The 16053-nt window shown below is 35.2% G+C and overlaps 1 protein-coding gene across 1 annotated transcript; it reads right to left on the bottom strand.

Annotated features, from left to right (window-relative positions):
* Positions 1-2837: 2837 nt before the first annotated feature.
* LOC129757382 (uncharacterized) lies at positions 2838-10399 on the bottom strand. Its single transcript, XM_055754587.1, has 4 exons — positions 9768-10399; positions 9496-9706; positions 3539-3706; positions 2838-3312 (listed from the first exon to the last, which is right to left on the bottom strand). The coding sequence occupies exons 1-4, from the start codon at positions 10277-10279 to the stop codon at positions 3085-3087; spliced, it is 1119 nt and encodes a 372-aa protein (XP_055610562.1). The 5' UTR covers positions 10280-10399; the 3' UTR covers positions 2838-3084.
* Between the last annotated feature and the right edge of the window lie 5654 nt (positions 10400-16053).

Below are 16053 nucleotides of genomic sequence, written 5' to 3'. Positions count from 1 at the left end.
TTGAAGGGCTGGCTTTCAATTGATTGGAAGCGCATCAACATTTCACATAGAGCTGGAACAGCAAAACAACGAACCCCACACTCAGTATTAAAAACACCTATATTAGAATCGTTGTCGCTCGGCCTGTTCTTGACCGATATTCAGAAATAGGATATCAAAATGAAGATAATAGATTCGTTTAGCATTTTGTTAAACAAAATTTGAAAACCAAATCAAAAGATTTTAAGAAAAGTTGCTTCAACTGAACGCCTTTTGCTGAAACATATTCCCCCGGGTAACCATAAAAACATAAATATGCAATAATTCAAAAATCAGATATTTCATGTATTTTAATTAAAAACGAATACCTATAATGTATTTTTTAATCATTAGAAACTCAAATCTTTTTTCGATCGAAACTCTGGAATTTGTTTTCGGCCAGCTTGTTGGGCGATAATTTATTTTTGGTGCGTTTTTATACGTATATTTGTGTTGCAAATTTTGATAAACCCACCAAATGGTTGTCTGGGTTCTCTTGCCAGAGTGAGGAGAGGGCCACTCATTCTATTGAATAACTAGCGAATTTATCAAGAATGGAGGCATATAAGACATGTGATCGTATTTGAATACTAGAAGTGTTATTCTGATGTTAGGAGACCCCGCTTTCTTCCATTAGAGGTAGAGGAATAGGGGATGGGGTCACTCTCACAATTTGTATAATAATTCGAGAACGAATAGGTAAAATAATGCGATGTTATTTCGTTACAAAAAAATGTTTCTACGATAGTTTGAACTCACTCCACATTAAAAAGGTACACCGAAGATTTAGTAATAGTCTTAATAAGCAAAGAAATTCAGAGTCACTTAATGAAAAAATAAATAGCTAGGTACCACATATTTCAATAGTTTTTGGAAGGTGTAGCAAAGCACACCGAGTCAGCTAGTGCCTAAAAAAACATACCTTCGACCATCGTGTACATTTCGTGCTATTTTCGACGATAATGAAACAAAAAAGTAAAACACAACTCAATGAAAAGTCTCCCAAATACCTCGAAACTCAAGCGCTTCTCTGCAAATCTCGTTTTCATCTCTTCGCAGCGTGTGCCCAATCCATCTCCACGATCCCGAATCTCGATTTCTAGCGCCTTTTGATGGCACCGGCGATGAAGTTCCACGTTTGAGGTCCAGTTGCCAGGCCACCAAGCGACGTTTGAATTGAAGAGTCAGATTTTAGTTCGTAGAGATCTGGTGTGAGCGTCAGATGTTTCGGGCACTCGCAAACGCAAATTGGGCTTTTCTGATCCGGGTTTCGATGTCCTTCTTGGTACCACCATCAGGCGTAATCTGGCTACCAAGATACTGGAAGCACTCCACTTTCTCAACCTGTTGTCCAGCTACCACGAAATTGGAACGATTTTCTGTGTTGATTTCCATCGACTTGGTCTTTCCAACATTGATTTTGAGACCTGCTACCTTGGAGCTTTCGATGAGGTCGTAGAGTTTGCTCTGCACGTCTTGTTGTTTTTGAACGTTTAACGTTTAATAAGTGTTTTTTGTTTCAAGTGCCTCCGATACTGTTTGCCACAGTATTTCACAGATGAAAACATGTATTGATATGCGCAGTGCTGCCAGATATACTGACATTCTTGTAAAAAGTTTATTAAATCTATATTAAATTTAGGAATTTGAAATATATTTGTTTATATTTAAGATATGTTTTCCAATTCAACATATAAATATCTTTCATATTATTGAGTTGAAAACTGCAAATAAAATTAAACAAATATGAAACATGCTTAAAGATAAACGGGCATGGTGCATTTTGCCATACCTATGCATGTTTATTAATAATCGTTCAAAAAATAAAAGAATAAGGAAATTTTCGTTGTGTGATGATTGTCAAGATCAATGTTCATCATTGGAAAAGATGTCAGATAGTTTTTTTTACTGATAGATGCGTTAATTCCGTACTTCATGAAATTACATGTGCCAAAATCGAACCGTGCCTAAATCAAACCATGCAAAAATCAAAAGGGGTCTGTAAATATTTTTTGGGCATCGTATACTTTGTTCTGGCATGACTGTGCCCATCTTCCAAATTCACTTCTCAACACTACTACGTAATGAATCTATGATGTTCATCAAATATGGCGGCTTATTTTCCACACAACTACACACTCAGCCTTGGAAAAACAAGTAAACAACAAACAAAAATAGATTCATTTCTACACCCACACTTGGTTTCCTCTATAAAAAAAAACAATCACACAGTTCAGTTCAGCAGAGCCGCTAATGTTGTTGATGATGATCATCATCCATCGGTAATCAAAATCGACGTCATTCATGAATACCTTACCAAACTCATAAAATAGACTGGCAATGAAGGCAGCGGAAGCACACGTAAAGTAAAGAACGAAAACAGTCATCGTATACATCGAACCTAACGCATGCTGTCATGTGTCACTCATTGCAGGTGTTGAAAATTATGATCAACTTTACTAACTCACTCGTTGAAGAGCTGTTGCTTGACACCTTTTCACACAAAAGTGCAACAAGGTGCTTCTACACAAATGATAAAATACACAAATAAATGCCTCGGAGAAAAACAGATGCTGTCATTGATGAAGGTCGTTTTGTTTTATAGGGTAACTTCTCGATGCGGAAATCAAAACGGCAATCATTTGCTGCAGTTATTATTTTTCTATGCGTGTGGGTTATCGTCTCGTTCGAATTTCGAATGATATTGGATGCTTTTGGCAGCCATGAATGTAGATAAAAATGTATCTGAATATTATTCTTTATTCAAAAACTTCAAAACTATTGCACACAGGTATTCGAGATTTCATTTGGTCCTTAAGTATTTTAAATAGGCTTAGCTGTAATTGGTGAAGGAGATTCTAATCAATCTTGTTACTTTAGGAAATCATCTACGTCTAATCAGTCTAATGTTTAGCAGTCGGTGAAATGTTCTACATCAGAGTAAAAAAAAACTCCCTAGATCAAAATCTCACACATTAATCACAAACTCGGGATGGGTGCTATCAAATCGATGCCGGTATAAATGTTGTTATGCTTGTTATAAATTGAACACCAGGAAGGGGCCATTCACTGCGAGAAAGAAGCTGTCGATGCCTCGTCCAAATGTCTGAAATAATCTCGCTCGAAATCGCTGGTCAGGCGTGTCTGGTCCATGTGGAAGTTCTGTTTCTTCATGTGGTCCACCGCCAGCAGAAGCTTCTTGTAGTCGGCCAACACCTCACCCCGTTGTCTTCTTAATTGCTTAATTTGTTTCTCATAGGTCAACCTTTCCTGGCGCGACGCATCTCGGGTCTCCTGCGAATGAAAATGAAAGAAAAGAGATAACAAGAAAAATCAGTGATCGATTTTACGGGTCGTCGCTGCCAAAGCTCTACAAGCATGATCATTAACATTTTTATATTCGACAACAGCATCAGTAGCGATTAGAAGCCCATTATCGCGGAATGAAGCCACATTATCGTATTGATACATGCTGATGATCAAATGGCTTATAGGCGAAGGAAAAGCAAACGGAAGAAACCTTTTCGGCATCGTTGGCAATGGCCAGTTTGATTTTGAGCCCCTCGACGTCTTCTTGGACCTTGAAGAGTTTTTTCTCCAGGCTTTGATTTGTCTGGGTCAGGCAACGAATCTCGGTCTTGGCAGCGGACAGCTCTTTGGCGGTGTTTGTTACGTGAATTTCCTTTTCCTGTCGGGATCAGCATACATGTAAATTTGAAGAAAACAAAATTAAAATCAGGTCAGTGATGTTCGATCATTAGCGAAAATCTGTAGGGAATTTTATTTGGAACAAACGGATGCATAAAAGTTTTATTCTCATTTTGTCGTTGAAGTTTTTCATTGACATAGGATACACTGTATCAAAAAATTGTCCGTACAGCACTTACCTTGAAATCCAAACAATCAAAAAGAGCACTTTTTCAGTCAATAAAAATACTACAATTACATCATTCGCTGCAGAAACTAGTCCTTTTTGTAGATCAGTATTAAAAATGTTTATGAATTAAACCTTAAAAATAATCCAATTCATTTTGTTTAGAAAGTCCCAAAAACGACGTCAAAAAATTGTCCGTACACTGAGGCCTTTGTCAAATATTAGTCAAGTAAATAGTTATGTGTCAGTCTGTCAAACGCAGAAACGTGAATTGAATCTCAGCAAAGACAATTTCCAGTGGTCTGAGCGATAAATACGGTAAAATGAACTTTATTTAGAATGGACTGAGATTTTTTGAGGAATCTAAATCATTTCAACCATTGGAATTTTACGAAAAAAAGATATACGCATTTCCTGAAAAAGCTAAAGGGTGATACGGTCAAAATTTGGTCATGGGAAAACGCGTGTAAATCGGTGAAATCGTTTATTTTAAAAATCAAATTAAATTTCTTTTTCAAGTTTAAATAGTATAAAATTCAGGAAAAATATTCAGTTAGGCTTCCGCTTTTCCAAATCCGCATTGCCGGGCCATACGCTTAACCCCGCCATCAGATTTTGTACAGCCACCTTGTCCACCTTCTTCGCCGCAGAAAGCCAGTTTGCCTCGAACTGCTGCTCGTCCTTAGCAGTTTTTTTTTGTCTTCTTTGGGTTCCGCTTGACAATAGCCCAGTATTTCTCAATTGGGCGGAGCTCTGGCGTGTTGAGAGGGTTCTTGTCCTGGGGAACCACCTGCACCTTGTTGGCGGCGTACCACTCCATGGCCTTTTTACCGTAATAGCAAGATGCCAAATCCGGCTAAAACAGTACGGAACAATCGTGTTTCTTCAGAAAAGGCAGCAGACGTTTATTCAAACACTCTTTCCCGTGAATTTCTTGGTTGACAATCCCGGAAGCTATGAAAATACTGCTTTTCAAGCCACAGGTACGATGGCTTGCCAAACCAGAAATTTCTTCGCGAACTTTGACAGTTTCATGTGCTTGAAAATATCTGCTACCTTTCCCCTTCCTTTTGCCGTAAAAAACTCCTGTCCCAGAAGCTGCTTGTAGTCGGCTTTGACGTAGGTTTCGTCGTCAATTACCACGCAGTCAAACTTCGTCAGCATCGTCGTGTACAGCCTCCGGGATCGCACTTTGGCCGTCGTATTTTGTTTATCATCGCGATTTGGAGTCACTACCTTCTTGTAAGTCGATAGTCCGGCTCGTTTTTTGGCTCGATGCACGGTTGTAGACGATACACCCAGCTTATTTGCGGCATCTCGGAGAGAAAGGTTAGGGTTTCGCTTGAAACTACCGACTCTCTTTGTCGTTTCAGCGGCTTCCGGTGTTCGATTTCCCCCCGATCCAGACCTCCTGGCTGTCGACAAACGTTCCCCAAACACTTTAATTACATTTGTAACGGTTGATTTGGCAAACTTTTAGCGGTTTTGCCAGCTTTGCGTGCGAGTAGCTCGGATTTTCGCGATTCGCGAGCAAAATTTTGATACGCTGCTCTTCTTCCTTGGACGGCATTTTGACAACTGAAGAGTGAATTCCAAAATCAAAATAGGAGCAACATTCTACACACACACACACCTTTAAAATGAGGGGTTTTCAGGTTTTTTAAATGCAAAATTGAAAGAAATACGTCAAGTTGATATTGATCAAATTTTGACCGTATCACCCTTTAGTAAAAAGGTTGCCTTTTTTTCATGTAAAGGGAAAATCACTCATTGCGTAGTTTTGCTTGAAAATTTGCACAAAGATAGCTAAAGGTGTGCAGTTTAATATTTTTTTTTTAATTCTTCTGTATTTCTTAAAATTAAAAAAAGAGCGAATCGAAAAGCCAATGGGTCCAATTTATTTTGCTCAAATTTTCAGAAACATATTTTATTCTTTCAAAGGGACATTTAAAAACAATTTTTTGTCATGCTGCTACTGTGAGTTTTGTTATGAAACGTTTATACACAGTTCTGTGAATAAAAAGCCATTGGGGCTTATTCTGCGACTCGAGTGACGGGACTCACGAAATTTCACGAATTCGTTCTGACTCCAGAAAATGTCTCAGAAAAGAAATTTGTGAATCGATGAGCTTTGAAGGCCAATAACAGCTCATTCGAAATTTCGAGACTAGAGAGGCTATTAAGCCAGCAAAACGATATGAAGTTTCGCAAGTCACGTCACTCGAGTCGCAGAATAAGCGGGGAACAGTTTTAAGTAGAATCTTGTAAGTCGCTCAGGAAACTTTAGTGCGACCCCATGAATAGTTTTGGCAAAAGCTGTTTTCTATTTTTTTGCAATTTTTATGATATTTCATCGATTATCGAAAAATTTTCAAATAAATTTTATTATTACAGCATTCGATACGTAGGGGAGAGTGGAGATACTTGATCCCCTTTTCTTATTTTCACCATATCTTTTTGGAAAAAAATAGCATCTCGCACTATTTTACTTTTTCTGACAGCGTGTAACTTCAAGTTTCTATGCTCCTAAAATTAGAACGATACTTGAACCCGTAGATAAACTAGAAGCATTTTCGTGGGAGTAAAAAAATGCGATATTTTTGTAGTTAGAGGAGACTTGATCCGTTATTCAGGAAGCCCTAATCCATTGAAAAAATCAAATATAACCCCAAGATAGAATGTTAGTTGACAATTTTGGTCATGTTTGTTCTCATTTCACAATCTATAATTGTCAGAAAAAAAATTCTATAGCTTATTCTCAACCCTTATGACATTGCATACTTACGGGCGCCATTTTTTATAAACAAGAGAAAATCAATTATTTTAGCTCTTTTCTTCAGATAATTGATGGATGAATGTTAGCTATTGGATAAATATTAGTAATCTCGTAATCATCAATGACCACGATCCATTGAGAAGAAGAATATACCGGGATCATTTGTACCCATATATTAGGGATCAATTGTACCCAAAGTCAACATTTTAGAAAACTTTTTCTGAAAAATGTTGGGAGTTTTCCATCGCTTTGAAAATATTGTATTTTGAAGTTCATTTTAAACTCGAAAGATTGATGTATTGGAATTAATATTTTTGTTATAATATTTCCATGTTAGGAACATTTTAAAATGATGAAAAAAGATCTTCAAGTCATATTTTGTGAAATTTTTCAAACAAAGTTCAATAACCCAAACACTTATTTTGTTAAAACTTTTTGAGCTTCACCCATTGCTGTTTTGTTCCATTTGGCACATTTTCCTAGAACATTTGATCTTTGTACGACATTCCAGTTTGGAGATATAACTAAGGAATCAAGTATCCCCAGGGATCAAGTATCCCCATTCTCCCCTATAACTAGCATTTGAAATGGTCCGATGATAATTTAACAAAAACTGAATTTACTGAAGAAATTACTTCTGAAGCTCTATGCAGCTGGATTTGCATTCTTTGGTCAGTTGATAGTCCAAAATAAGCTGTAAGGTGATCTTCCGCTTCATTTCGACTTATTTTGATTCGTACAGCTATTCTAAAGATTCCCTGAAGTGACATGAAGTCGAATAAGTTACTTTTGTATCCAATAACATAAATTCTCCCAACGCACCGAAACTAAGACCCATTAGAAAATGTTTACTTGTGTATAGAAGAAGCTGCATTCAGGTGTGGTGCAAAATCTTTTGGGTAGAGTTTGGCCTAAAGTTGGAAAATTGAAATTTTCTCATGTGAACGTTACTTAAAATTCTGCAAAACATCATGGATGAGTTTTGAACTAAAACAAAGCTTTTTAGATCCTAGGGTCTGAGAAATTCAAAAATGACCAGAAAGCGACTCAGTCTAGTGGGACACTCTTTAATTTCATGTATTAGTGATTTGAAATGAGCTGGTTTATTCATTCCGATAATCGTCAATAGTTAAGTGAGTTGCAATCTGGATGGCAAATTTTCTAAATTTGATTTAAAGGTTTTTGAAGTAGTTCTCCATAAAGAACTGAATTCCAAGCACAGTTGATTAATTACAAAGTGGTCAAGTGAGTGTTTTGGCAATATTTTTATCAGATAGACAGAGATAATTCATTCCGATTTTTCATCCATCTATTTTTTTATGTCGAGCTTAAAAATCTAGTTAGAAAATTACAAAATATAAAGAAAACGCTTTTCTTTGATAAATTTTGACTACATTTCTTACAATATAGGCCAAATTTGTTTCACGTACCTAGAGAAAAATGAAAAATAAAACTTTTTAAAAACTGCAAAAAATTGTGGATAATTCTAATTCATTATTTTACTAAGCATTCACGTATGGTTGAATAAATTGTTCTCTTCTTCGTTTTTTGAAATTTTTATAGATACGTTTAAATTGCAAAAACTATATGACATTGAAATACCATTTAAAAAAATTAAATATAAGCTTTTTTATGATATTTAAAGGCTTTTGAACACCAATCCACTAAAATTTAGTGATAATGTTGTCGAACCCAAAAGATTTCCAAAAGCTGTTCGATCAAATCTTGCGAAAATCTAGAACGGTAAAATCAAATAATCACAAGTTGGCTTGGAACGAGTTGTTCTAAATTGTACTAAATTCAAACATTCATACATGTGTTTCTTTGCATACATTGCGGCGTTTAAAAACTGGCTAGGGATTGAACTTTTCCAAATGAAATCAATGTAGGTAGGTAGGTAGGTCAATTTATATGTCAGCGATCACTTGAGATTTGAATTCCTCAACAACTTAATAACTTGAATATATTCTATTTTAAAGGAAAACTCATTTACGAGCCTTATCTCAATTTTGAATATTGATTCTATTTTTTTTGTTTCGATTATAGTCGTTTTACCATCTTTATGGCATTCGCGACTTTATCAACGTTGCAGGTGGCGGATCGTTATTTAAAAACTTATCCGGTACAACTGTGTTCGATGTTTGCTCTTGGGCTCGAACTCGCAGACATCGGCTCAGAAGACAACAGACTTGCCAACTGAGCTATATCACAAGCCCATAATATTGATTCTGAATTTGAATTTCAAACCTGCATTCAAGACTGAATTTTGAATCTGTTCTCGAATTACAATACGATTTCTTAATCTTAATTTTACACCAAAATCTAAAAAAAAATGAGCCAAGATGTAAAATCTTCGACACAGGAGTCGCGTGTCCCGCGAACTTATTATTGAAATTTCGAAGTTTGGGGCTGCAATCTGATTTCGTCATTGAAATCATTTTAATTCGACTTGTGGAACTTATTTTTAAGATAAACTTCGAATGATGAATCTGTTTCTGAGTTATCAGTTTTGGATTGCCAAAACTCAAAAAAACCCCGTTCTTACGACCATGTAAACATCTTCCTGCAATGGTTTGGACAGTGTTTGGAAAAACTTGGAAAATCGTGTTTAAATCAATCATCATTTAATAAAATGTTTTTTTAATTTTAATGGGCCATAACTTTAAAAAGACTCAAAATAACGGCTTCAAATCTGTTAAGATGTGTTATTCGAATAGAAATGATATTATTTTACTGAATCCATAATTGTTACACTCATTTAAAAAAAGTCACGCATTAAAGGATTAATCGTTAATAAAATCAATCGGTTCGGAATCAACAAACTCACCTTGAGCATTTTATCCATTTCCAAATTGCGCTCTTCGAATTTCTTGACGGTGCGCTCGAGGGCGGCATTTTTCGTTAGAAGCTGTTCCTTCATGTGCTCCATTTGCTTCAATCGATCCAAGGCCAGATTCAAATCCTTAACGTTTGCTTCATTCTGTTTTTGGACGGCCTCCAGCTCGGTTTGCACTATTGCAACCTTTGATTTTAGAAATCTACAAAGAAATATAATTTGATTTTTCTATGAATAAGTCAATTTTGCAAAACTTCACTTACTTGATAAGACCCTCTGAGCTTATGTTCTTTTTCTCCAGAACTTTCGGAACAACATCAACCAAATTCTTGTTGAAGTTCTTGCTGTTAATACTTTGCTTGGCAACGACCTTATTATTGATTTTCTTATCACCGACTTTGACAAGCTGTAACTCTTCCTTGGTACCGGCAGAAGATACCGAACAATAATTGGAATCCTTCTCACTACTGTCTGTCGTAACCGATTTATCCTCCACGCCCTGGGAGCTGTCGTTAAAATCCGTTTCCGTATCCGATGGACTGGACCGCTCGAAATCATTCTCCTTGTCGTTTCCGGAATCATTGTACTCATTTCCGGTCATTTCCCCCGCCGATGAACTTCCGTTATTCGACTTTCGAAGGTTGTTTTTCATGCGCCTTTTCGTCGTCATCCAACTGGCGTTCTCGTTGAGCTCGAATAGTCCACGAGATTTGGCGTTAATTTCTTCGTTCATCCTAAACAGGACCCGTTCCCGTTCCAGCAAACCGGTATCCATGTTCCTGGCGAATAACCTCTGCAAGGGTTCGAAAGACACTGTCTAGTCTACCACCAGACGAGACGCGGCTCGTTCCACCTTCAACCTTCTGTAGGGTTCAATGGTTTGGCTTGGAATGAAAATAGGGGGATAGCTAGATGTCGAACACGCGGCTCTAGCCGTTGTACACAAATTAGTTTGTTTGTTTACATGGATACCGCATGGTGGACTGGTCGGAATTAAATAGGGGAGAGTGGGGATACTTGATCCCCTTTTCTTATTTTCACCATATCTTTTTGGAAAAATTTAGCAACTCGCCGTCTTTGACATTTTCTGACAGCTTGTAACTTCAAGTTTCTATGCTCCAAAAATTAGAACGATACTTGAACCCGTTGATGAACTAGAAGCATTTTCGTGGGAGTAAAAAAATTGCGATTTTTCTGAAGTTAGGGGAGACTTGATCCCCTATTGAAGGAGACTTGATCTTTTATTCAGGAAGCCCTAATCCTTGTTTAAAAATCAAACAAAACCCCAAGATAGAATGTTAATTGACTATTTTGGTCAAATTTGTTCTCATTTCACAATTTATAGCAGACATAAGAAGAAAATTCTATAACTTTGTCTCAACGCTAATAACATTGCATACTTAAAGGCGCTATTTTTTATAATTAAGAGAAAATTAATTATTTTTGCTCTTTTCTTCAGACAATTGTTTGATAAATATTAGTTTTTGGATAAATATTAGAAATTTTGTAATCAGCAATCATAACGATCAATTCAGAAGAAGAATACGCCGTTTGGAAGGGGGATCAATTGTACCCAACTCTTGGGGATCAATTGTACCCAAAATCAACATTTTAGAAAACTTTTTCTGAAACAAGTTGAGAGTTTTCCATTGCTTTGAAAATATGCCATTATGAAGTTCATTTTACGCTCGATCGATTAATACATTGGAGCAAATATTTTTTTCATAATTTTCCCATGTAAGGAACATTTTAAGTGATGAAAAAAGATCTTCAAGTTACATTTTGTGAAATTTTTCAAACAAAGTTCAATTACTCAATAAATTATTTTGTTAAAATTTTTTAAACTACAAGCATTGTTATTTTGGTCATTTTGGCACATTTTTCTAGAACATTTGATCTTTGTAAGACATTCCAGTTTCGAGATATAGTTAAGGAATCAAGTATCCCCAGGGATCAAGTATCCTCATTCTCCCCTACATATGAAATGCGTTTCGTTCAATATTGTAGCAAATTTCCCCTTTGATTCAATTCAGTTAGTTGAGGAGATGTAATCGTTCCCTTTCCATTGACAATTTTATTATTTTCTTCAAACACAGGTTGTTCTTTTTATGCGACGCAATATATACCTATCGATTTATCAGATTAACTAGAATTTGCATTTGAATTTCTAAAAACATATAATTATTCATGTACACTTCAATACAGAATCAATTATGTTGGTTTTACACACGTGTTGCGAAGTTTAAGAGTATCGAGGCTTGGCCTGAAACGGTCGATGATTAATTTTTAACTCATATGGTCTTTAAAATGTAATAAACAAAAGACCAAATTAAAAGCATTTTTTCGCAAAAAATAAAAAATACTAGGTTTAGTGATTAGGAAAAAACTATTTTTCAATAGAAAATCATATCCATGAGGAAAACTTGGTTAATTCAATAAACCAGGGGTGAGCAACCTTTTGAAACAACGGGCCACTTTTAATTTAAAATTCTTTCGGCGGGCCGCATCAAAATAAAAATTTTAGTAATAGTTTGCTGAGCTTTACGTTATTCTTTATAACGACAAATTTTATACAAAAAATTAAAAAGGATAAAAGACGTATTCATATGCTTGCCTAAACATTTTTTTTTTAAATTAATGCTGATTAAACCAGCTGAAATTTAATAGGTTCATCAATAAATCTTGATCTTTTTCGAATAATTTGAATGTTTTGAGTGATTTGAAATGTTTAGCGAATATTTTTTTTTTTTTTTTCAAAAAGGAAACATCATTTCCTTTCTTTTAATTCATACAAAATCGAACAATTTTGTAGGTCTTTCTATGCTTCCTAAAAAGATTTGAACCGTTTTCTGAGAAAACCCCTTTTTTGTTCGAACCGATGCGATGTTTTTTTTCGTGATCACTTCAATTAAAAATTTCATGGAGCTTAACCATAACGATTTTTTTTGTGTCCATCGAAAAGTTTTTATCACAACTCATTTAAATTTGGTCGTTAAGCCTAAATTTTTTTCAATAAACGGTGATTTTTTTATTTGAAGTTTTGTGTGAAATAATTGAAATGAAATGTTGAGCAAAGTTTCAAAATTATTGAAAAAAAATTTTACCAGATTTGTCCATGTTACAGTTTACATTTTTGATTCAAGAAAATATTTACAGATTTCATAAATTATAAATTAAATGTAGATATCTCTGGGATAGGCTTTCAAAAGCTGAATCATGAAAATCTTGTGACTTTGATAATGTGGATGTTTAATTTTTAAGTTGAATGACTCCTTTTAATCAATGTTTTGCATGATTTGCCTATGAAATTTCTAAAAATAGCATCACACATAACACAAGTTAAAAAAATTCACATTTTTCCGAGGTGCAAGGAATCTCAGAACTGATTTTGACTTATTCAGGAGCGCTGAATCCAAATATGTTTCCGATTTGTTTTTTATTTTATTTTATTATTTTTTTTTTTGACAAAACTGTTAAATACACATAAATTCTTATTGACCCAATCAAACCAGAACAAATATCAATTTCTTCTTTTTTCACCTCCCTTTCGAAATTTCTAAAAAACCCGAGGGGGGGGAATAAATGAAATTTGATGTATTTTATGAAAATTTTATCAAATATTCGAAAGATTACAAGAGCAGAAAACAGATTGTGGAAGATGGAAGTTTTATCACCTCTTGTTTTCTTGATTTTATTGAATTGTTCGATAAAAAATCACTAGATTTATAGATTTTGTGTAACGATATTGTTTGCAATTTAGTTACATAAAATCTTTCGTGCAATTTATTCCAATTTATTTGTTTTTCGCATTATTTTCTATTTTCCCCTCCTCGTGATGTTCCAACTCCGAGTGGCAAAAGAAGGATTTGAAATTAGTTCCGCCCTTATCAACTTAAATAAAAACAACGAGTAATTTTGGATTCTGAGAAAAAAAGATATGTATTTTTTTTTTGTTATTCAAACCTGCAACAACCGGGAATTTAAACAAAATTTTAAGAAAAATCAAACTAAATTGATTTTTTGTTAAATCTAGGATAAGTTAGTTCAATCTCTGTAAATAATTTGAAGCATCTGCAAAGATTGTTAAATAAATAAAAAAAAAAGAAAAAGATTGAAATCCTTTGAGTAAAATATGGGCTTTATAATGTCATGTTTTCAAGGCAATGGTACACGCATACTTATTTTTTAGGAAAAAATTCTCACATGTTTGTTAAGGTTCAATTGATCCCTAGAGTGTAAAAAAAAATATTTGTGTTCTAACTAAATAGATCATGATCATTGCTAAGCACGATATAACGAACATTTCTCAACAACAACATCATTGCCTGGTGAAAGTCTAAAAAGATGTCTTTCTCTAAACGAAATTTTCGCCTTTAAGTATGCAAAGACTCTAGGGTTGTTATCAAACTATTCGAAAACAGTTTTCTTATAGCTTTTAAGATGAAACAAAAAAGTTATTTGCCTGAAATCTTTTTAACTTTAAGAATATCAAAAAATGTTTCGCTCCACGAAAATGTTTCTAACTCATCTTAGGGAAAGTCGCGTAAAACGGACACTTTCAATATTCCGAAGATTACAATGTTTGGCTCAAACCTAATGATGGAAATATATTTGCCTTAGTGTATCAACATTTTCGAGACCCTTTGTTCATTTACATCAAGTAAGGTCTCAGAATAGCAAACAAAACAAACCCAAACTACTATTTTTACTATTTGATGTAATATTCTTTCTTCAGAAAAAAAATCATAGCTCGCACCATTTTTGAAAACTTAAACCGTTTTTAAAGGTTGAGAGTTTATTAGGCTTTTCTTTAACCATCTGGAGGAAAATCAGCATAAATTCCGTCAAAGGGCTTGAGCATAAAACGTTTTGAAAAAAAAAGTTTCTAAGGCAGGTAAGACAGACACATAAGTTTCTCCAGGGTATTAAAAATTTTCATCGGTTTGATCCTCCAACAAGCGCGATTGATGGTTGAAAAGCACTCAGCATCTCAAACAGGCCATAAAAACTGTAAAAAATGAATCCCTGGTGAAGACAGCGGCTGTAAAATACGGAATTCCGAAAACCACTCTGTTTTACTTCTGGACTCGGAACATTCCATTTTGGTTTAAACTTGGTCTTAAATATTTTTCTCACAAAATTCTGTACTTTGCAGCAATTTTTTCCCGTAAAATGTACATTTTCTACACAGTGTACGTTTTACCCGTCAATTTCTGGAAAGTGTAATGTTTAGATTGCTATAAAAAAGTCTTGCAGAATAAAATTTGATAATTTCAATGGTTAATGCTATAGTAAACAACCTAAACTGCCCATCTGCACGAAAACTGCAATTAAAAAGCAATATCTGATTCTCTGTTGTGATTATACCTAAAGGTATCCGTCTTATCAGACTTTCTCTTACGGAATAAACTATCGATCATATTTTTGAAAAAAAAAATCGTCGTAAAATGCAAAAGATGACGAGTTTTTTTATTTTTTTTCCAAAAAGATGTGCTGAAAAAATGGGATTAAGTCTTCCCAATCTCGTAAATAGGGTTTCTGGACTGGATGCATAATTTCAAAGCCAAAAATATTACAACAAAATGATCTGATACTTTGCTTGAATTTTTAAAGTTTTTGACTATTTTATGTAAATACCTGTCAATTTCATGTCTTATGTTAAATCCGTATTTTCCAAAAAAACTGGACTGATAAAATATGTTGATTTATCAGCAACTATGTCAGTAACAGTATGCGCATTTTATCCGATATGCGAAGAAGAAAAGTGCGACATGCGCACTACCCCTAGCATGTTCATCTTCTTGAAATGCATTCAAATGTCGGTGTCGAATTTCAAATCTCGGCATCGAGAAAAACTCATTCAAAGTTTGACAGTTTCATAACCTCCATTTCTTGAGAACCAAATCTGCTCCAGATAACTTTTTACAATCAAAATTAAGGTCGAACGTAACTACTTTTTCACCCAGCTGATAACTTCATTTGATTACATTTGTCGAATTCGCCCTTTTCAAAATTCGAAACCTATGTTTTTTCAATGCAATTTTGCATTTAAAAAACCTGAACACCCTTATTTCGAAGCTGTGTGTGTGTGTGTGTGTGTGTGTGTGTGTGTGTGTGTGTGTGTGTGTGTGTGTGTGTGTGTGTGTGTGTGTGTGTGTGTGTGTGTGTGTGCGTGTGTGTGTGTGTGTGTGTGTGTGTGTGTGTGTGTGTGTGTGTGTGTGTGTGTGTGTGTGTGTGTGTGTGTGTGTGTGTGTGTGTGTGTGTGTGTGTGTGTGTGTGTGTGTGTGTGTGTGTGTGTGTGTGTGTGTGTGTGTGCGTGTGTGTGTGTGTGTGTGTGTGTGTGTGTGTGTGTGTGTGTGTGCGTGTGTGTGTGTGTGTGTGTGTGTGTGTGTGTGTGTGTGTGTGTGTGTGTGTGTGTGTGTGTGTGTGTGTGTGTGTGTGTGTGTGTGTTTGTGTGTGTGTGTGTGTGTGTGTGTGTGTGTGTGTGTGTGTGTGTGTGTGTGTGTGTGTGTGTGTGTGTGTGTGTGTGTGTGTGTGTGTGTGTGTGTG

Source organism: Uranotaenia lowii, chromosome 3, assembly GCF_029784155.1.
Source record: "Uranotaenia lowii strain MFRU-FL chromosome 3, ASM2978415v1, whole genome shotgun sequence".
Lineage (NCBI taxonomy): Eukaryota > Metazoa > Arthropoda > Insecta > Diptera > Culicidae > Uranotaenia > Uranotaenia lowii.
The sequence above is the reverse complement of the archived record's forward strand: the minus strand, read 5'-3'. Positions and strand labels throughout refer to the sequence as shown.